The following is a 23,778-nucleotide window of genomic DNA, read 5'->3' as shown; positions in this document are numbered from 1 at the left end:
ATCAGCGATTTCCCTAGAACATCGATCATGAAGGCTCAATATTCCTTGGTAGGTGGCACAGTGTGATGACAATCCTGGCATGATGCTGATACTTTGGAAGACAGCTGTATGTGAAGACTTATGCACAGACTCGGATAGAGAGATTATATTCAAATAATGTAAAGTATGAGGTAACAGGGAATGACATACGCACACAGCAAATACTATGACACGAATGCAGCAGAGTACAAATGCGTGTGCTCAACAGGTGCCAGTGGATAGCCACCTAAGTAATTGATAATAATCTCTTGCTGCACCTGCAGCTCCACAAATCAGAGAAAGTAGAATAGGGCCCCACGCAGGTGTGGGTCATATAGCATCATACTCCTCTAAACTAAGGGCAGCATTTGTTGAGTGTTGACATCTACCTCAAGAGCATAGGGACCAAGCGAAATGCGAGGTTGAAGTCCTAGTACAAGACGATCACTTATCGGGTCTAATAACAGGAACCTCGGATCTGGGGATATTTTGTATTTCCGCAATTACATTGAATCAAGGGAAGAAAGAAATCAGTCCAGAAAGGTTAGGTTGGCAGAGTTAACATGTCATTTATGTCAAAACGTACCTGTAGCCCATTACAAGTTGAGTTTCTGGTCGCAAAGTCTGTGATTTTATATTGTACGCTTTGCGACTGCAAACACAGTTTTACCATTTGCCAGGATGTCTGGCAGGAAAATTAGGGGCCTGTTTAACCATGTCTTCTGGCCTGTAGTAAACCTTTGTCCGTTTTTAAGTTTGGGTTCTCCTTTTTATAAAAACACATCTCACTTCCTGATAAAATTGATATTGCTGGAATAGCTCTTATTATTTTTAATTTCTCATGTGGTTTCTTTAGTTCTCTTTTCCTTGCCACAGTTTCTCTGATTGCTGTATTTGCCATTTTCACAGTTTCCTGTACACTGCTTCTGTATTTCACGGTAATCAGCGAAGTCCAAGCTGTGGTGTGTAGAAACATAGCTATGATGGACTTTATTTACACTTTTTCATGCAAGTTGGAGGTTGAACGGTGTCTTTGCATCACTCTGGCTGTATTCACATTCTCATGAAAGTCACAGGAACCCAAGATGGGCTAAAATATCTTGGCCTTATGTCAGCTAGCGAGCAGGTTGTTCAAGATTCTTGGCGTGGGAGTTGCACATAGAGAAGACTACCATGTTCAGTATGTGTTAAGAGGTGGTGACCAGATTGTACATATGATCTGGATGTACACAGTGTATGTCTTGTTGTTTGCCATGTATTTCCGTCACTATCCATCATCTTAATCTCCTGTGTCTTTCAATCATTCCTCTCACCTTTCTTCAAATGGTTATCTTTATTTAACAACACTATTTGTCCTCACATCTCCTTCCTTTCCTCATCTTCCTTTACTCTCTTATCTGTCCTTGCACCTCTTTCCTCATTTTCTCCTTTAAGGACATATCTTTCCTGTGCTCATGTTTCTTTCTTTTCTCCCTTTCTTCCACTAATATTGCCTTTACTTCCGTACTTCTGATCTCCTTTTTGCCTCAACTCACCACTGCTTCCCTTCTTCCACGACCTTGCTTATATTACCTTGTGTCCTCTTCTCTCCTCTGTTTATTTCTCCTTTTCCTTGTATCTATGGATACAAGGAAAAAAGGTTTCTTTGCTCCTTCTATTTTTTCCAACATCTCATTCATCCCCTTGACACCCCTGAACTCCTTACTTTGCTCCCCTCCACTCTCTAGAGTCACACAACAGATATCTATTCTGACTCTTTCTACATGCACGTGGTTGTTGGCAAGCATCTATACTGCCCTTAATCACTGTACCCAAGGATTAGGCATTCTCTTCTGTTTCAACCCCCTCTTAAGCATCATCATCCACTTTATTCTTACACCCTCACTTCCCTGTCTACCATGTATTTTTCACTTCTTTCTTTCCTTCGTGTTCTCCACTATTTCCCTGTCATTCTGTATTGAATAGTATTTAAGCATTTCTATAGTGTGTCACTCCTTTATGTGGGGCACTGAAGTACATTTTTGGACAGGTCATACGGTAGAGGGTCAGAGGAGTATTGTGGGATGGTACATCAAAAAGGCCAAGTAATACATTTGGCAATATGCAACAGGCAGAGATACTGTAAAATGGTGGGAAATTGGGACTATTGGGAGTTGGTGACATTAGCAGAAGACGTGTGCTGTTTTAAAATTCACAGTTACTGCCTACTGCTGTTCAAATTTATGTCATGAATGAGGAAAGAAGAGGAAAAGAAATAAAGCTTGGCAATATGAGCCGCCACCATCTATTAAGGCCCAGATTTCATCTGCTCCTGCTAAGCCAAAAGAGGTGATCCAGTATTTTATGGGCCCACACTTTACTTACTCTTGGTCCTCTGATAGACCTTTTTAGTCGTACTGAGGGGAGAGGGAGTTAGTATTCAATAACCTCAATCTGATTTATTTTACAGTGCAACCTATTTGGCTACAAAATGAGGAGCAGAAATCGGTAGGCAAGTTTAAGAATGTTTATTACAAATTAGTAATTAAATTCAAATGGCTCACTCTCAATACCATGCTTTAAAGATACAGTCTTACAACTGAAAGTTGAGTCCTCCTAAAGAAATTGAGGCAGACCAGAACTAAGCAGACATGCAATTCAGTGGCTGCAATGCAGAATCACAACACCAGTATCTGATGTTCAGAAAACAATCTTGAGTTCTCCCCTCTATACATTAGTAGTCTAAAATCACAAGCATCGTGAAAAGTGGAAGATGGTTTAGGTAATCTACTAAGTCTAAAAAATCTGCGAGTTCCATGTAGGAAACGGGGACAGGCAAGATAAATTAGGTAGAACAAGTGTTTGCATCTCAGAAGCTCAATCAAGAGTCTTTAATGGGGCAGAAATAAGTGTCACTCTAAGCCATACTTAGGGCAGAATCCAAATGAAGCCTAGAAGTCTAAACCCTTCAAAGTTCGCTCAAGGAGGAGTGGGGAATCGTGGAAAGGGTCTGCAAGGGGTGCAAGGAGAAGTTCTACATAGAATCATCAGAAAGAGGAGTTCAGCAAAGAAGTCCTCAAAAAGTCTCCAGGGAGTGATCTGATAGGTTCAGAGGAGAAATCTGCAGAGTTCTGGGGATGTCTGTATATTATAATCCACAAAGTCCACATATGACACCCCTTTAGTCACACCATCATAGAAAGTCTATTGCTCATGTTTGTTCACATATTTGCAGACTGCAAAATTTACCAATTGTCCCACACTAGACATGGGAATTACATCTTCTCATACCCAGGTCAGGAAAATATAGTCCTTTCATAGTGCTCATGTTTTCCATGTGCTTTTGCCAAGGTCTGCTTCTCAGGCTATGTCTATGTCTTTAGTATATTTAGTTCATATTGAATAAGGTATTCAATGAATTATCAAATTACTCAAAGGTAAGTATGTCTTAAAACTATGTTTGAATGTACATACATGCAACATTAATGCATATATCGCATAACTTTGGTCGTTTTAATTGAAATAACATTCTACAAGTGTGAAAATGTTTTTGAACTAATAGTCAAATCAATAAATGTTACTAGTTATGTATTAGCTGTACAGCAGAATAACGTGATAATGGGTTTAGAATTCTTATATTTTTAGCTGGTAAGGCCAATCAGTTATTAAATATACATCAAATGATCGACTCTAGGTCATCTATATTATATACTTCTATATATTAAAGATGAGTTCTTAATCCAACATCAGAAAATATTTCACTTAACATAGTAACCACATACTGGTGAGTAAATTCTGAAGTTCTACAAGCAATGCACTCTTTAAAAGTACTGTCAGCTAAGTTTTTCTTTAATCATTGTGTCATGTAAGAAATATGTGCAAAGTACACACTCATTGTATATGTCTCTGTGAACCTTCTGGTGACATATATATGACGTACAAAGAGTGGACAACATTGTGTTGCACCAGAGACAAATGTTTTGAGCAGGAGTTCAAGCTCCAATCCCCTCTTATTTTCCCAAAGCCAGATGAATATCAGTCGGGTGAGCTGTATTCAGGTCATGGTTAAGACCGTAGTCAGACTGGTACCTTGCACATATGAGGATGTGATGAAGCACTTGCAGGTAGCTGCCTTGACTGCTCAAGAACGAAGGAGCAGGTCCTGAGTTACTGTTCTTTCCTTCTGCCTTCATGAAAGTGTTCTATATTTCTTAAATCCGAGAGACCCTAGCTCTTTCTAATTTTCCTGAATATGCATATTCCTGCTGTTCTAGATTTTACTCCCAGACATCTACTTTCATTATTCCTAAGGAATGACATTTCAGGGTAGAAAAGAGACAATGTCCTGCATGGAATGATTTTAAAAATATATCACATTCAAGGACCACACAATCAATTTTCCTGCCATCGAACATTTTAGATAAATAAACCAAACATAACTGTGCTACTGAAAGAAGAAATAGTGCACTACAAATGAACCAATACAATACAATATAAGGCATATGACTCTCTAGTCATTATTGTAATTGTAAACTGCCCATTCCTTTCCCACGCCTGTGAAAATACACGTTTGTTGATGGATCAGAATAGCTGGTTAATCATAATTACTGACCGCCCCCCTCAGTTTTCCCAAGAAAAATTTAGGCAGGTCAAACAAGGGGAAATGTACTAGGGAAATGCCCAGGATTAACCTGCACATGCGGATGTTGCTGTGATAAGTAGGCCTGGGCGAAGCACAACGCTACGCTTGCATAGTTTGCGAAGTTTGCGTAACTTCCCACAACGCGAGCTGCACGTAGCACAGTGCGAACATGCCTAGCGTAGCATAGTGCAGCGGTCAATTTTTGCTTGCTTGCGGTCCTCAACAACAAGTTGCCGACCGCGAGCAAGCAAAATGACATCCTGGCGAGACTTTTTCCTCGTTCGCGATCAGCAACATCAAGTTGCCGATCGCGAGTGTGGAAAATAAACCTCCCTGCGAGATTCTCAACGCGGGGAGCGCTATTTTCTCATAGTGAGTGTTCGCATATGCTCGCGACAGCTCTCAATGAGAAACTACCAGTCCGCGTTGAGAAAGCTGCAGCTCGAGGAAGAATCTCCTCGAGCGGCAGAAAACTACAGCTTGCACTGTGCAAGATGCCGTTTACAATGATTGCACAGTGCCGGATGCTTGTCCGCACTGTGCAATCATTGAAAACGACATCTTGCACAGTGCGAACATGCTACTACGCAGTTCGCATAGTGCTACGCGAAGCTCGCATAGTGCGAAGTGCACTTCGCATAGCTTCACAAAGCAGTACTTCGCAAACTACGCCCAGCCCTATAAGCACCAAACTCTGCATGTTATTACGTATTTAAGTGAGAACATCTCATGAGAGTGGTTTTTTATCAGCCCCATTAAAAATCACCCACTGAGCCACTCACAATGAGGGACTATATTTATTTAAACTCTCTGAAAAAAGTGCACTGACATTCTTAGCCCACACATACTGCCTGCAATACCCTAGTCTTCTAATTGACTTTAAAATGTAGAAAATATTTAAAAAATATTCCAACATTTTCCAAAAAGTATTTATACATTTGGAAGATCCGTTTACAAAATATCTCAGTGAATTGTGGAAAGTTAAATTAAGTATTAAGTATTTTTAAACTTCAGTCCCTGGACGCATGTCCTGGAAATTATGCTTCTATTGAACGTCTCTACTTGAAATGAAAACAATTTAATTGACTGTGGAATTTATTTTTAGATTCTTCCCAGCCCTGCGGATGGTTAGCAAACTCAGCCTGATAAACATTTATAAAAACCCTTGTCAGATGTTTCACAGTAATCTTTGGGACATGTTACAAGTCAACGTTTCTTAACATGGGGTCTTGTATGGGGGTTCACAGCTGGTTAGAATATTAAATCATATTAGCAAGTTAAGATTATTAAAGTATGTATACATTAAAAAGCAACATTGAAAAACTTCAAATGCTTTGTAACTGTGAAGATATTTCAAACTGGAGGCTAAAAATGTAGGGCATGATTCATGTAATAAATGAATGATGCTAAGTCCACTTAGTAGTTAAGATCCTTTATTGTAGGTTCCTTCCAGGTTAGACAGATAAGTTAAGTTATAAGGTAAACTATAGATAGACCCCACCAGGAGCTCGCTGTTGGTAGCTCAACCTCAGATGACCAACTGCCTTAATAGGGAATAGAAAGGTACAGATAGCTAGAGAGGCTCCTTGGCATTCTATGATGTCATAAGTATAATAGTATTGTCTAGCCAGAGAGGAACAGTGAAGATAGTATTTACTACACATCCTCTCTCTTTATGGATTAATAGCAGAACAAAGGAATGATCAGCAACAATACCTAATGTGTCTCAGACAGCAAGGAAGTACACATTTTAGAATAACCAAAAGTAGTAGTGTACAACAAAAGATGACCTTAACATGAGGTATTATTATTTGAGAAAAGAACAAAGAATCAGCATTATGACATCAGCATTATGACATAATATTCCACATCCCCTCTCCTTAATAAAAGAGTGAGGTTTTGCAACAAAACTAAAACTACCCTTAACATTACCCTTGAAGGATATACGCCGACACTAAATGTATGATAAAATACAACTGAAAATCTCACTTAAATGAAGCCCTGGCCAGTAGCTACAAGCAGGTACACTCAGACAAAATACAGTGTACAAACAATCTTTACTAATAATAGGAGACGTTGAACCTCTCCTGAAAAGGGTATGTTGCAGAACAGCTTGGGTGTTGACTACCCAAAAACCCCCCCACAAAGTTTCCCTTGAAAAGGGTATACCGCAGAGCAGACTAAATATCTCTGGGAACAATGGCATGGAGTAGCCATTAATACTTATAAAATATACTATGGGCGTTGACTACCCAAAAAGAACACATAACCTCCCCTGAAAAAGGGTACACCGCAGAGTAGACTAAATATCTCTGGGAACAATGGCATGGAGTAGCCATTAATACTTATAAAATATACTATGGGTGTTGACTACCCAAAAAGAACACATAACCTCGCCTGAAAAAGGGTACACCGCAGAGTAAACAAAACATCTGTGGGAAAAAGGGGCATGTACTAGCCATAAATACTTATGGAACATACTATGGGCGTTGACTACCCATTAACATGCCTGAACAACCAACTATGGGCATGGACTACCACAGACACTAATGTCCCCTTGAGAGGTTACAGCGTAGAATAAAGACTATAACCCTGGGACAAGGGATGGAGCATGTACCACCCGCAAATACCAAGTATGTGGGGCATGGACTATTCACACAAAAAAATTTATCTCTTTTAGATAGGGTACAATTCAGGATACTAACCCTGACTATATGGATGAACATACACTATAACATGGGCATGGACTACCCTCACAAAAACATCTTCCCTAGAGAGGCACCTCAGGGTAACAACCCTGACAACATGGATGGGCATTGATTACCCAAAAACACCAAACTACATCCCTAACGCAGAATATAGACTTTTCAAATGAGCACAATAGATTTGCTATGTTAAAAACTCACACCACATTCCTGAAAAAAAACAGTGTTAACTCAAATGCAAAGATGAAATAACTGCAACACAAATAATTAAATAAATGATATTGGCTCCGGTGAGCGACATCTCACCCGGGATCTGTACACAGATGTGCGCAGTCATAGCTGAATGTTCCCACGCGATGAGAAGATCGATTTCTTAATAGTGATGACTGTTCACGCATATTGTCACAAATCTTATTAATATTGACTCATATGTCGTCTGTGTGTTGAGGCACGTTGTATACAAATACTACAAGAAACGTTGGCAGTCGAGTACTCCAACGAAGAACTGAACAGCTGCTTATGGACGCGCCGAACAGCAACTAGGAAGCGCACAGAGCAAGCTGTTGTCATGGCAGCTAAACAAAATACAACATGGCCGCTACGTTTGTCGTAGTGACGTAAGGTGCGTGAGGAATGTGTCTCCTATGAAAATTGACACAGGCGTCACAGGAGCGAAGAGCATGAAGAGAATCTTGCCTCACCAACTCTTCGAAGCATTCTATAGATGTCATCAGAAGGACGGCCGGCAGGAAGGTGAGAAGATCGCTTGTGGCCTACCGTCGACCAACGGACAAAGGCATCCAGGACGGTGAGTAAATGAGTTCGGAAATGCGTCGAAAGTTGAGGCCGTTTACTCTTCAAATCCTGTCACAATATTGTAGTGCTTCTTTAAATGTGCTAACAAGAACAATGCCGGACATAGAATGCTCACATCTGCAATTTTCTATCTAAATTGCAAAGAGTAGGGTTCGTGTGCTGCCTTTACTTATAGAGTACTGCAAAGCTTTTAATCCGATCTGCGCAGAAGACAGAAAGTGTATGAAGCGGGATTCGCAGAGTTCATTATAAACCACTTGACTCATACAAAATTGTCTCTCGAGTGAATGCTCGTATTACCACACTAGGCAGAAACGAGTTGAGCAGGCAGAGGCTGTTATAAAACTTCGCAGAGCACACAAAACTCAGTTTGAGGGTTGTTTGCAGACAGATGATCACGTCTAGTAGACAAACAGTAGACACAACTCTTTGGTGCAGAAGAATACTTCACTCGTAAACTGACAGCAGACTTTAAGCTGAAACACACGCCCTCGGCGTAGGCTGTCCAGATGGATTTGGACACTGGTGGGGTCGGCGGGGCGTTACCTTAATTGTGAAATGAAGTGTCCTTGAAAGTCTTGAATTCTTGAGTTCTTTCCTATAGTTCCTTAAGTCTTTATCTCTAGATCACGCGTAGGTTCCTCCTTTTAAAAATCGTCGCCAAGTTGTAATAAATGAATGATGCTAAGTCCACTTAGTAGTTAAGATCCTTTATTGTAGGTTCCTTCCGGGTTAGACAGATAAGTTAAGTTATAAGGTAAACTATAGATAGACCCCACCAGGAGCTCGCTGTTGGTAGCTCAACCTCAGATGACCAACTGCCTCAATAGGGAATAGAAAGGTACAGATAGCTAGAGAGGCTCCTTGGCATTCTATGATGTCATGAGTATAATAGTATTGTCTAGCCAGAGAGGAACAGTGAAGATAGTATTTACTACAATTCACAATAGACCTCTATACTTGTGGCGGAGGCCCCACAGTAATGGCAGAGGCCCTGCAGTAATGGCAGAGGCCCCGCAGTAATGACAGAGGCCCCGCAGTTATGACAGAGGCCCCGCAGTCATGCAGAGGCCGCCCAGTAATGGCAGAGTCCCCGCAGTAATGGCAAAGGCCCCGCAGGCATGGCAGAGTCCCCGCAGTTATGACAGAGGCCCCACAGTCATGCAGAGGCCCGCAGTAATGGCAGAGGCCCCGCAGTAATGGCAGAGGCCCCGCAGTAATGGCAAAGGCCCCGCAGGCATGGCAGAGGCCCTGCAGTTGTGGTGACAGCGGGGCCTCTGCCATGACTATGAGCCTTCCTCCACGAGTACAGACGCCATTTTGTGAATCGGGGCTCAGTATTCATCCTTATCTTGATTCCTGGAAGCAGCACCAATACAGCATTCAGAATCTGAAATAGATGAATGGCGGACTCATTTGAAGCACTGGTATGCTCTGATGGAAGAACAGCATGCACTAGGAGGAAACCCGTCGAAATGTGATATGTTAGACTAGTATATCGCCTCGTCTTTTAGAAATAAAACCACATTTTGAAAAGCTCCAACCTAACCATTAATTGATTTAGTTTCAATGTATATTTTTGGTTTGTGAATAAAATCAATATTTCATAATTTCTGCATTTTTTGTTTGCTGTAAACTTTTTTCTCAATTTTTGTGTGTTGTTTTTAGGTTCAAATCATAGAAATTACGTTGAGTGGCTGTGCTTGGCTTCCAGCTATGATTCAGTGACTCCTCAGAAGTCAAAAGATTAAGAACTGCTGTTGTATGTAGTTAGGGTCATTCACACATTAAGATCAAGCAACCGCCTATTCAGGTCGCATAGAGTACAGCAGTACAGGCTAAATGTAAAATGAAATTGATGCGCTCATTTTTGCCTAACAAGCATAAATCTCGTTGCTCATAAGTTATAACTCTAAATATGATTGTCAAATTAACATTTTATTATCTTCTGTGTTTGTGCTTTTTTTGCATCAGGTGCTGATCTCAGTTCTGGATGTTAATGACTACAGGCCTCAATTCTCCAGAAGCCAGTTTACTACAAGTGTCTTTGAGAATGAGCCTTCGGGAACATCTGTCATTGTAATGACAGCGGTGGACCTGGACGAGGGTGACAATGGTATACTTACTTACGACATCCAGGGACCTGGCGTGGGTAAGCAACCCTTTTCTGCCAGCTGTGTGATCAAAATGATAATTTTAGCTTACTATACGAATATAGTGGGCTTGCGTACCAAACTGACAAACCCAGTATGGCTCGAGTTTATTTGGAAATTCAAAACTCTTTCTTTCCAAGAAACTTGAGCAACAGATGAAATCCATATAAATGGTTTTTAGACATATCATACCGCCACAATATCTTCAACATATGGGAGAGCTAAGGGGGGTCTATGCACTTACGTCTCCAATCAGATAAATGTAACCAAGATAACTATGTTGATAACAGAAATCTACTATCAAATTATATCCATCCAAGTAGGTAAACATCATATCTTGGCCCTGATTAATTTTATAACAATGCACCGAAGGACCAGATAATGGAAGTATTAAGGAAACTAAATAGCGACCTGACCAAACTGCAGAGAGACAGGGAGCAAAATGTGATTAGTGTCTGGGGCGGAGATTTTATTATCGGGCTATGCCCTTCAGGTGGGGACGATCACTGTGGTTTATTATCTGATGAAAATGACCCTTATCCCCATTTATCTCATTCAATCTCTGAAGTCTTTTTAAATAAGATTCTATTCTCTCATGATATGGGCTTCATCAATAGTTTGTGCTCCCCCAGTTCACTTTGAGCATACGTTTAACAGGAGGTGTTTTAAACTAACAATTGATTACGTTACTTTACCTAGTCGATAAGCGTCACGTTTTTTAAAATTATAACATTGAGCTTAAGTTTAGTGCTCCCAAATAGCATGCAAAATTTTCAAAGTAGCCAAGTACCCTGGGCCCAGAATTTATCTCTGGTAAGAATAAATGACTATTCACTGCACTGGTCTAAAATCGAACCAGTAGAGTTCACTAAGAACATTGTGACCAAGTGCTATCATTCACTTTCAACTTGTCTAGAGGAGTCAAGTCCCCATGCCAATATTCTTGAAGCTTTTGCTCACCTTGGGAAAGGGTTTTTGTTTAAATTTGGGGCAAAGAAATTCTTTAAAAAAGTAAAATTAAAGACGTTGAAGGCAGCACTAATTTTGTGGATTAGAATTAGGAACATATTAGATATTGGATATTACTCAGGAAGGGCACACATTTGGGATTCACTGGGCATGCTGGAATACCTGCAAGACCAATTGAGCATACCACTTAGGAGGGCAGGAATAGAGTCTTGGGGGGAGCTGATGGGGATGAATGAGGTAGTCCCATGGGAAATACTTTGGACCAAGACAGGGGGGCCCCTTTCAAGGTTTAAGTATCTTCAGCTGTCGTTTTCGAGGGTTGCGAATACGCACGAGACGGTAGGCTGTTGAGAGATTGAAAAAAAACTGCAAAACGAAATCGTAATGAAGAAGGAAGTACGTGGATTGTATCAGACATTCCTGACATCTGAGGAGAAAAAAATCAAAGCACCTTATTAGATATGGGATGAAGCGATGCAGACTTCTGAGCTACAAAAGCTGTGGCATCTTTCGTTTAAGCTGCTATATAAAGTAGTCAAACCGTCGAACTTAAAAAGAAATCACTTCTTTAACGCTAATAGGCTCTATTGGACACCACATAAATTAGCAAAGTTTGTAACAGATGCTCCCCCAATATGCTGCAGATGTGGTGTATTGAGCGCAGATGACAGGCACATGTTCTACGAATGCCCTTCATTAAAGGAGTACTAGTCTATAGTGGAAAAGACCATAAATTAAATTGTGTGTACTAATATAAAAGTAAGCTTACTTTTAATAATGTTGTGAGTAGAAGATAAGTTGCCCCTTACTAATTATAAGTAGGCCCTGGTCTTTTATCTAGTTCTCCTTGCGAGGCGAGAAATCTGCAAAAAATGGATTGAGCTGCCCCCCCTCCCCCCTTTGGGATAGAATGGCTACAGGCTGTAAAATGAATTTGTAGAATGGATACTGATTTGGAGATCAATACATAATTTAAGATTTGGGAGGCTTTCCAGAACTGGAATGATATTACAAGAACCTAAAATCTAACTCTATCTGTCCACTGATTATACCTGCGTGGTTTGTGTATCTAGGGTGCTGGAAGGGCACGTGCGCAGGGCTATTGAAATGTCGCAAAAGCCTGGGGAGGTACAGAACGGCTGGCAGGTTGTTATTTGCATACAATGGTGATATGAGGACAAAAAAAGAAGAAGCTTTTGCTCACCTTACACATGAAATACAAAACACTCTTAGGGTGGAGATCAAAGGAGAGCGTACATATAGCCAGGGCTGATTTGATACAAAATGCACAAAAGCGTATACCAAACTAAAGTCTGTTCTTCACAAACCAGAAAAGGACAGAGACGAAATAAGGGAGTGTAGGAGGGAGTACAACCAGGCCCTAAAAAACGCAAAAAGGAACTAAAGAGAATGCTTGGGCTACACTCTATGAATCCTCACTGAATAAAGACAGTGCCACATTTTGGCATGCTGTTAATGCTCCTTTCTTTACAGTTTCCAACCAACCATCGATAGAGCTCGCCATAGATGAAAGCCAATGGGTGGAATTCTTTTCAAAAGTCTATAATCAACACCCGGCTAGGACAGTGCAAACTCCCTTTGTAGTCAACTTCGGAACTATTACCCTTGAAATATCTCCCATTGATCTCCATTTCACTATTGACGAAGTTATTAGTGCAATCAAGGTAAGTAAGGGTGACAAGGGTCCTGGCCCAGATGGTGTACTAATTGACCATTTTAAATTAAACTTGACCCTTTGGGCTCCTCGACTAACACAGGTACTGCACGCATGTTGCTCGGCAGGTTTTATTAAGACCTTGTCCGAGTCAGTTATAGTACCCATATTTAAGAAGGGCGACCAGCACCATCCAGCATGCTACCGTCAAATCTTCTTACTGGACTCTGTGGTAAAGGTAGAAGGGTGGATCGTCTTAAACCGGCTCCAAGATTGGGCAGAAGACAAAATCATTCTGTCAGATGTACAATATGGTTTTTAGCTGGGGTTGGGCACCATGGAGCTAGGCCTTAATCTTAGCATCCTGATAGGGAAATACATGCAGGCCAAAAAGGGAGACTGTTTTTAGCATTTGTTGACCTTACAGCTACTTTTGACTGTGTTATACACAGTAAACTCTGGGTCGTTTTAACAGATATGGGGGTGGACCCCCCACTGATCGAGTTTTTGAGGCAGCTGTTTAGAGGGGCGACAGTTAGGGTTCGCTATGGAACCAGGGGGGAAAGCACTGCATTGTTCATCGTGGAAAGGGGGATTAGATAGGGCTGTGTCCTGGCACTGTTTTTATTTACAATGTACACAAACGGCCTGGAATAAGCAATGGTGGAGAAGACCCAGGATACGTCACAAATAAATAATCGCCCTATAGCCACCGTTTTGCATGTGGACGATGCAGTGCTAATGGCCTGTACACAACTAGGTCTTCAAAAGACACTTCTTACCTACAATGCGCATATGGATAATCTGGGTTTGAGACTAAATGCTTCAAAAACCTACATAATGAAGTGTGGGAAGGGTAGTTCAAAATGTAGTAGTATGCTTATAGGGATAGTAGGGTGGAATCAACCAAGACTTTCTCATACTTAGGTCTTTTATTTGATTCCCAGGGGGCTTGGTATCAGGCTGTCAAGAGCAGGAGTTTGCTTTTTATGAAATCCACAGCAGCACTGGCCAATTTCACAAAGAAATTGGGCATAGGGCCACCAGCTCTGCTCCTGCAAATCTATCAAGCAAAATGTGTCAGTATAGCTATCTATGGGGTGGTGGGTGGGGACTTCAAGATACCCAGCTTATCCAGAAGGTTTAAAACCCCTTTTTAAAGTTTCTTCTGGTGGTCCCGGGTAGCACTTTCATTTTTAATTGCCACACTGAACTGGGTGTTTCGTACATCTGACATTATTAAAGTTCATCATTCTCTCCTATGGCACAGGATCTGGACCTCCCATAGAACGGGTCTCAACTGTGATATTATTAGCGATAGCATGAAGCTGGATTAGGCCACCAAGATCCCCTGGTTAACCACTTTGCCGCGGGGCTAATTCCTCCGCAGCGCTGGAGAGAAGGGGGCCGCGCCCTGCGCCACGGTGCTTGTGACGAGCTCGGCTCGTCACGCTGCACGGTTGTGCTGTTTCTCATGACGAGCTGAGCTTGTCATGACCACACCCATTTCCGTGGAATGCTCAGCACAGCAGGGGAATTATCCCAGTGTGTGAGCACCACGGTGGTCATGACGAGCTCAGCTCGTCATGAGCACAGCGCCACCGAGCACGGAAGATGTTAAAATATATAAAAAACTTCATGTGTGATCTCAGTTACCCAGACTACTATAACTTTCCTGAATCCAAAAATTCTGTCTCCAGGACGGAGTTCAAAATAATCTTTATGACACACCTGGAGGCAAATAGATTCACTCTAGAAGCAAGCAAACCGTCATTACAATTGCACCAACTAATTGTAACCACCTACACTATACAGTCATATATATATAGTACACTTTAGGTGGGTATGAGAGATTCCTACTGACTTGTTTCAGATTTGGAATTTTTCATCGCATGATAAGCTTTCCTGAAACAAACAACTGTTCGAATAAGTTATGCAGTTGCCCATGCGATAATCAGTCCCAGCAATCGTTTATTCACGTGGTTTTATTCAGTAAAAAAAAAAAGCAAAGAAGGAGATGGATCCTATCAATTTTAAGACCAGGGGGATGGACCCAATGCAGACCAGCGTTCTTATTTTTGCAATTTCTAGGTAATGAATGTTTTACTAACTCAATTGTTTGTTTTCTAAAAAGCACTGTGAAAGTTAGACAAACCATTTTGATTTAAATTTTATACGAGTATGTGTATTTGAAACTCTGCGATGAATTTTAATCTGTGAGGCACTGGTTTAAGTGTAATTTCTGATATTAATGGAATTTTCTTACAAAATATCCATGTGTGAGATGCTATGTTTTTAACCTTTGTGTCGAATAAAGCTTGTTCTGATCTCATCTGACTGGGATGTGAGCCTTGGTCAAGTAGCAACCACAATCCTTGTCAGGTCGAGGCACAAGCCAACCCTACATTAAACTAAGCTCAACCTTCTGGTAGCAGTCATGCTTAACTCGAAGGCAATGTACAAAGCATTTGTGCAACACTTCAAACAGTAATAACGTTTAAACACCATTCAAAAAGGATCCCACACCAGGTTAGAAAAATAGTACTTATTTTATTGAATAAAACAATGCCAAAATGACAAAAAAACAATTATTAGAACCGGAGATGCGCAATAAAAAATGTTGTTAGTAAAAATAGGCCCCAGAAGCACAAAGAGCCAAATGAATTGATGTCTGGTCTTACCAGACCAGGACAAAGTCACAAGTTCAGCCTCACCGTGATGGAGTGTGAACTGACTACAGGGACCCAGTTAGGCTTGCTGAACAAAGCACTGTAAATCCTGGTTTGCAGAGTGTTGCGAGGATCTGCGTAGATGATGCATTGCACAGCCGAGGCGATGTGTCGGTTCTGAGATGCAGCAATGCTGCGATGCAAGGTCCACAATCGTCATCGAGGTTCCCGTCCTCAGGGCTTGCAATACAAAGTCTGGCGTCGAGGATGCCCCTTGTAGTCAGGCAATGCGTCGGTTCCGAAGAGCTGCAAGGCTGCAATGTGGACTCTGGCAAGGCTGCCGTTGATGAGGGATGCCATGGCCTGCATCGAGGATGCGTCGCACAGTTACGGTTCCGATGGGCTGCAGCGGCGATGTGGGTCTTTGCAACTGGTCCAATCTACACAGCAGTCGCGATGCATCAGTTCTGCTCGGGGTTGCATTGTGTAGTAGAGGAGATGCATCCATTCCACTGGATCGACAGAGGGTGGCAGAGAACCTTAAACCAACTTCCTAGAATCCAGAACTGGGAGTGGCACAATTGGAAGGGTAGACTTACAGATGGCAGATCCAGGGCTTGGTGCAAGGCTGTTGGAAGCCTGTTGTGTCCCTGATGTTTCAGATCAGGAGGCCAGCCAACTTGCCTTTGGAGTCACAATGGATTCTGGGTTCAAGAGATGCAGGTCCAGTCCTACTCACTGAGGCAAGAGGGGAGCAGGCCTGCACAGCAGGGCAACAGTTCCTTCCCAGCAGCAGTCCAGCAAAATGGCAGGCCATTCTGCAGCACAGCAGTCCTTCTTACTGACAGAGTATCCACAGGTCCAGAAGTGTACTGAAGTAGTGGTGTATGAGGTCTAGTATTTATACCGAGTTGTGCCTTTGAAGTGGGGATAAGCTTCTAGAGGCCTGTCTTTGTAGTGAACAGTTGCCCTGCCTTCCTGGCCCTGGCTCCAGATTAACTACAGGGGGCATGCAGCCTTTGTGTGGAGACAGGACAAACAATGTTTTAAGATACTCTGTGGTGTTGTTTGAGCATGCTAACCTGGAACGGGCTCCGTCCATGTGCATGAATATATGTGTAGAAGTTGGAGCCTTGTCCGGTTCTCCAAGCCCAGGATGCCCAGCCGGAAAAAGTTAATTGACCATCAACAAAGTTCAGATGAAATCTTTCTTGTTTAATCTTGTTTAATCCATTTGTAATCCATTTTAATTCATAGATTTTTAATTCTTTGCCCTTTTCAACAATAAGTTCCAGGTGCTGGTCAGGCTTTACTTAACAAATTATGGAGATTCACTGTTCTTCATAACTCATAGGCCCCCATTAGGATGGCGGGTGGACTTTGCCCGCCCGCCATCCCATCGTGGAAAGGGACCGCCCGCCATAAGGGCAGGGGGTCCCGTGAGGGAAATTAGGATGCGCCCGCCACAGTGGCGGGCGCATCCTGTATTTTTAACATTGCGGTGGGCGATGCTGAATGCACTGCCCGCCGCAATGTTAAAAATACATGTTGTGCATTTCAAAGCACAACATGACAGGCACCGCGCGGTGCCTGCCACGTTGTGCTTTGAAATGCAGGGGGTACCATAGGTACCCCCCATGTGCACCCCCCACCACTCCAGAGTCCTTGGGGGCCCTGCAATGGGCCCCCAAAGTAGACTCCGCATGCCTTTGCCGCCACAGAAAGGCACTGGTAAATGCCCATCCAAATATGGCTGGCGGTGTCTGATAGACACTGCCACCATAGAGAACCCTTTTCCGCCCGGTCGCAAGGCGACCGGGGTGGAAAAGCGGCGGACGGTCTTTCCGTCCGCTGCGGACCCCCCAGCCAGGAACAACGACTTGCTCTAGGGTTCAGAAGGTGCTGGATTTAAAATCCAACACCTTCCCTACTTTTGCAAGGACTGGAGTTGGAATAGTAAATTATACTATTCCAACATCTAGCGCCCCCCCAGAGCAAGTCATTGTTCTGACTTGCGGAGTAATGGCATACGTTGTTACAATACGGTTGTTGTAATGACCATGTTGTAATGGCATGTGTAAAAAAAGCTTGCGATGTAATGTGGCTTATCCTGGAGGCAGCATTGGTGATAAAAACATGGCACAAAACTCCTCCTATAATTAGGAAGCAGAAAAGAGCAAAACAGATTCAAAATGAAGACAAGGAAAATCCAAGAAAAAAGATCTAAGCTGAATAGGAAAACATAAAAGGCAACAAGCATTGGCAAATGCAACATGTTTTGCCAATGTGATTAATAATATATATTTTTTCCAAGTTTCCACATTTTAGCTTGGTGAGCAATTGGAAAATATAAGTTAAAGAAACTGTATAAAAGTACTATGACTTGGTTTTTTTTTAAAGTCAATGTATTGTGCAGTAACTGGTGGTAATATAAAGCGTTCCTTTACCTTTGGGATGTCGGCACTTTATAAAACCGACCATAAAATAAAATTGTGAAAGCAGGTTTAAATAAGGAGGCGATTAGTTACCTGTGTGCTTGTATGAAGTAACTGGTGGTAATATGAAGTGCTCCTGTATCGTTGGGTGATGTTGGCACTATGTTAAAGCACCACAAAAATTAATTAAATAAAAAAACAGATAGACTAAGATCGTCTCTGTATCCTGTGTAAGTTCACAGCTGGAAGAAGATCTATTGTATGCCTAGCAGAAACCCACAGGCATGTAAACATGGTCATATTTTTGTTCAAATAGCCCACAACAGCCGATAGTTATTGGCTCATTTATCTAGAGCACAACCCCATGATATGGAAGCATGGACATGTGTTTGCAGCAGAATCAAACTGAAGGGTTTTAGTGTCCTAAAACTAATCTCTTTTCACTGACACAGTAAGTAAACAGGTCAACCACATTTTGACATTTTTAAATTCATAGAGTGTAATTTGATGTGAAAATTTGGAATTTCTAAAATATTTGTATACTTCTTTTGGAGTCTGGCATTTTTGTTTTTGGGTGTAGACATGGATAGGTCGAATGGGTGGCATCAACCTTAACATTTTGCAAAACGAAGGGAGTGTTGATCAAAATGGAGGCTGTTCCTCTGAAATAGGGAGAGTTGGCAGGTCTGGAAGTAAAGACTGTTTCTTCCTGAGTGTCACACTTTGCAGTGTTTGGACTTTATGGTATCGTTGTATGGGGATTATGTTTTATACCAGAACCCCTTCTCCATGTCAGCACTGAGTCTGCAGGGCCTTGTCATGAGGCCTTATGTCTGTTTATGGGACAAGCTCCAAAGCCGGACTGGACCCGGGTATGCAGCTTGTCCTGCCCACAGTCCAGGACCTGTTGATAAATGCAGGACCCAATTGGCCTGTCTCTTTCGCGAGAGAATGTTGTCACTTGGGAGCAGGCCTTGGGTTAGAGGGATCCCATCAGATGCTGCAGCGCCTTTTGTAATGTGATCTCCTCAAAACACATTTCTCAAACCCAAGAAGGAGGTGAGGAAGGCTCCAGGGCACTACTGCGGTCAGGCAAGGCCCAAGCTAGTTAATGGGTCTTTAAGGGGAAACAGAGGCCCGGACTGGGATTTGAAGTGCTGAATTTCGGATCACAGTTCACCAAAACTAAACTGGATCAAAAGTACCAGAGAGCTTCAAAGGGCAAGCAAAAAACGGCATTGCAAACCCTCTACAATTATCTTCCAATTAATTATAAAACAAAAAGGTTATTTGGAGATATCCAGGGCCCGGATGGAAGAGTTGGTGCTTTCTAAACTTCTAACATCCTTTGAAGTTTATTCAATATTGTGTTACATCGCTTCTCCTTTTAAAGGCTTTTTTTCTCTCTATGAATTACTCCAATACTCATTAAAGCAAAAACATTTTTTTTAATCTCACCGATTTAAGCCTCTGTTCATTTTCTCTTTAATTTCTCGGACTCTAGAGAACAATGTTATAATAATAATACTAATTTTATAATAATAATACTAAAATATTCCAAACATAGCATTGTGCAATTTTAAGGCTACGTTTTGTGTGCCATAAATTGTTCTGTGATGGTCCGAATGTTCATATTGTGGTTTTATTGATCTTGCCACGTCAGCATTTGCGGAATGAAAACAATAGGCAGTCATTGTAAGGGTGACCCCAAACTACAAACAAAGGGGTTGCATCAAGTTCTGTCTAATTTTACTGTCATAAATATATTTTTTCCAAGGCCCTAGTTACACCACGACTGCAGTACCCAGCTAAAGATCTCTCAAGGTGGGGGGGAAAAGCCGGGGAAGAGCTCTCAGACTACTTGGAGGATATAGCCCTCGCGTGGCTGCCTGAGGGACAGTGCGAGTATCTAGCACAGCCGATAACGGTCCCCGAAGTCCAAGAGGCCATCAAATCGCTACCAAATCGGAAGGCACCAGGCCTAGACAAACTAACTAATGAATTCGACAAAACATATAGTGACCTGGTCCACATCTCATAGCAATGTATGCAGAATCATATAAGAAGCAAATCCTTCCCCCCACACTCAGGGAAGCCCTTATTATAACACTACATAAACCAGATAAAGCGCAGGACAGATGGGAGTCATACCGCCCACTGTCCCTAATCAATATCGACGCCAAAACACTGGCTAGACTGATAGATGTCAGACTGATGCCCCTAATGCCAAACATTATCTTGCCAGATCAATCGGGCTTCATACGGAGTGATCGACCGCCCACAATATATGCACCATTTTTGCGCTCCCTACACCTTTTAAATCCGAAACTAGAGGCGGCGGCTGTTTTACTAGATGCACCTAAAGCCTTTGATTCGGTGGAATGGGGCTACCTCTTTGCCATAATGCAGAGAATGGGCCTGCCCAGCATACTCTTAAACTGGATAAAGCTCCTATGCACAGACCCAGTAGCTAGGATCAAAGTAAACGGGAGAGTGTAGTAGCAGGTGAGAATAAGACGGGGAAAAAGGCAGGGATGCCCGCTCTCTCCGCTGCTTTTCACCATAGTATTAGAACCCTAGCCTGTAAAATACAACAGCAACATACGGACACAGCACTTCAGTTCCACCAATGCCTAATAGGGATATCTCTCTATGCGGATGACATGGTGCTCTTCATAAAAGACCCTCAATATAATCTGTTGAAACTCCTGAGAGAATATTTCAGATTTGGTAGGTTCTCTGGACTCCAAATAAACTGGAGCAAATCCACAGTAGTGCCTTTGACAGAGATAACTCATCCATGCCCACTGGATTTCCCGCTCGAGTGGCAAACCAACCCTGTTAAATACCTGGGAATATGGATCCACAAAGGTAGTCATAAGAACTAATTACGGTAACACAATAGACAAGCTTGAAGCGCAAGTGGACAAATGGATTAAGCTCCCTTTAACATTAGCAGATAGGATTGCCGTAATAAAAATGGCCATACTGCCTAGATTTTTATATCTATTTAGTAACATCCCCATCACCCTATCCAGCCACATTTTTAAGACAATACACATGCATGTAGTCAAACTGGTCTCGGCGGGGAAGCAAACAACAATAGGCTGCGAAAAGCTCTCACTACCCTACGAGCAGGAAGGATTTGCTGCCCCGAATTTCATACTTTATTATTTATGCGCACAGGCACAGTATGCTCACTACTTGTATCACCTTGTGAAATACCTGCCACACCTGGCTGCAGAAGAAGGTGACGCCCACCCAATTCCATTACACAATATTCTGCCTCACCGGCGCAGGGAATAGCGATGTATTTACAATACATCACTACATGGTGATAGTAACAGCTAGCCGCAGTGAAAACTGCAGCTAATACTAGCGTCAAGGTGATAAAAAGTTTGACGTTAGCGAGAGAAAAGTTACGAAAGGCCCATTAGCAGCAAAAAACTCACATAAGTCAGCCCAGCGTGACTTTTTTGCCTCTGGGGGCAAAAATAGCCTATAAGTCTAACTCCAGTGAAAAATAGGGAATACAACCAATGGGATGCAGAATGGAGCAGCCAGGGCCAAGTGCAGCACGGATCAACAACCCACCCCCCAAACTTCCCAACAGCCAGGTTGTCCAGCCAGAGTCCCAGGGAAAGAGGAAATGCAGATCCAGGGCTACAATTTGAAATGAGGTGCATCGATGGGAAAGAAAACAGTGATGCATCACTTCTCATAGCGCCCTCCTTGCAACACCATGGCAGCCAAAACCTTGAAAGTAGGGACAGTCCCCGGGGCATGGAGGCCTTGCTGGGCCTGCGGTTGTGACTCGGAGTGGGAGGCAGAGGTGCTGTGGAGTTGTTGGGCCGTGGCAGTAGACATTGAGGCATCGGCGATGACCCTTACCTGTTGGTGAAATCTGGCAAGTCACATGGAGACACGATGTTGACCTGTGTGAGAAGACCGCCTGGTGCACCTTGGAGCTGTGAATGGTAGAGGTGCTCCTGCGCACTAACGTAGGGAGGTCGACATCGCATACCAGGCAGCACCACTACACCGGGTTGCACAAAGGAGAGCACGAATGGTGGTCCGCACCTCTCTGCATCACACGCCGGAGGATGTTGCGCTGGCCGGACACTGTGGAGGGTGATTCCCCTGAGCTGTGCTAAAAGTTTGTGGTGGGAGTGCTGACACCTTATGCCTAAGGGGGCCCTGTTGCATCACCTGCATCAGGAGGTTCCCCAGTGGACTTGGAGGTGACTGCTGTATCCAGGCTTGTGCAATCCCACCTGGCTGAGGCTCCTGCTGACTGAGTCACAGATTTGGAAAGAGTGTGGCACATTAAGCCCCGGTGTCAATGTCCAGGTGAGGAGAAGGTGGGGCACATAGCAGAGGAAGCCCGGGGCGAGTCAGGCCCATGCCTAGCGCCTATTGATGATGCACACCATGCCCTGAGCAATCCTGATGCTGAGGCTAACGTACATCACCGACGGCACCGCACAAGACTGGTGGGGTACTCCATTTACTGGCTCAAGTCGCCAAGATTGGCCATTGGTGGCAGTGGGTGCCAGGGGCACGGGCCGGTTCTGGCCCAGGCCCTTGGGTATGAATCTTGATCCGCCGTTACTCACTGGGAGACACTGAATCTGGTCACTACTGATAGATTGGAGGAGGCAACCGAGTGGAGCTGCCTTTCCTGGCCCCCTTTTAGTTTGCTTTTGGGTGTACGGGGGACTAACCCTTAGTGGACTTCCTCTTCCCACAGCGCACAATATTATTTGACTGCAGACAAGCATCTGAGTTGGTTTGTTCTAAGATTACCCACCTCAACGCATATCCAGTAAGACAACTATTCAGATAACCCCCTTTATTGTATTTAATCTGTGCAAGGGAAAAGCCAAATGCAACATGGGAGAACCCAACAGCAGTCATTGTTAAACTGGATCCCCAGAAATGCATGTGGTACTAGAAGGAAATAGTGGGATGCATGTACACTGCAATCTTAAAGTCTGCCTTAGCTCCAAATTCTCAAGATGCATTGTTGTAGCTATCAGGTCCTGAGCAGGATCCATAGCAAAACAGACCCGAAGGAGCTTTTGGTGTCTTAATATGTCAACGGTTGGAAGCTGAAAAGGTCAGTATAGTGCCTTCCTAGGTTGCCCATGAAAAATCGGACTCCTAACAGTTGCCAAGGTACCACCCTGTACACAATAGTATACATCAGAGGTGACAAGTGTCTCTTTTAGAGGGTCACAACGCGGAGGGAAACCCACAAGGGAGAAAACCCTACTTTGAAGTCTTTTTGAGTCTCAGCACTCATTACCGGTCGGTTATGGAAATGCTCAGGGAGCAATAGAATGGCATTCCTAATTAGCCTCATCTGGTGGAAGAAAGCAGAGATCACTGCTGTGTTCATTTGCTCTCTTAGCTAAAGCTTTTTCTCAAATTGGATGATTTATCTTTTCTTCTTCAAAATGTGTGAGGGAGAGAGACCAATACATTTTGCCTAAAAGCCGAGATCCGCAAGTTTTCTAGGTCAAAAATAATACCTCTTTGCATCTACAAAATTCAGAGTCACACTACTCTATAGAATGTGCCACACTTGATAACAGCATACCTTTCTGCTTCACCTAACACAACATCATACTGCACGGGGAACATCCTTTTTAACGCGGATGTTACCCCGCAGTACCATTACGACGTGTCTTTTACAACGCAAGTCGTAACCACGA

The 23,778-nt window shown here is 42.9% G+C and overlaps 1 protein-coding gene across 1 annotated transcript in view; it reads left to right on the top strand.

The window, feature by feature from the left end:
* Positions 1-23,778, top strand: part of CDH23 (cadherin related 23) — a 1,152,220-nt gene that overhangs the window by 840,039 nt on the left and 288,403 nt on the right. Inside the window, exon 28 of the mRNA XM_078641088.1 lies at positions 10,135-10,312. Coding sequence (XP_078497214.1) covers positions 10,135-10,312 — 178 coding nt within the window. The remainder of the gene's footprint in view (positions 1-10,134; positions 10,313-23,778) is intronic.

The sequence above is a fragment of the Lissotriton helveticus genome, chromosome 5_1 (genome assembly GCF_964261635.1).
Source record: "Lissotriton helveticus chromosome 5_1, aLisHel1.1, whole genome shotgun sequence".
NCBI classification, from domain to species: Eukaryota; Metazoa; Chordata; class Amphibia; order Caudata; family Salamandridae; genus Lissotriton; species Lissotriton helveticus.
Note: the sequence above shows the minus strand (reverse complement) of the source record. Positions and strands in the feature narration are given on the sequence as shown.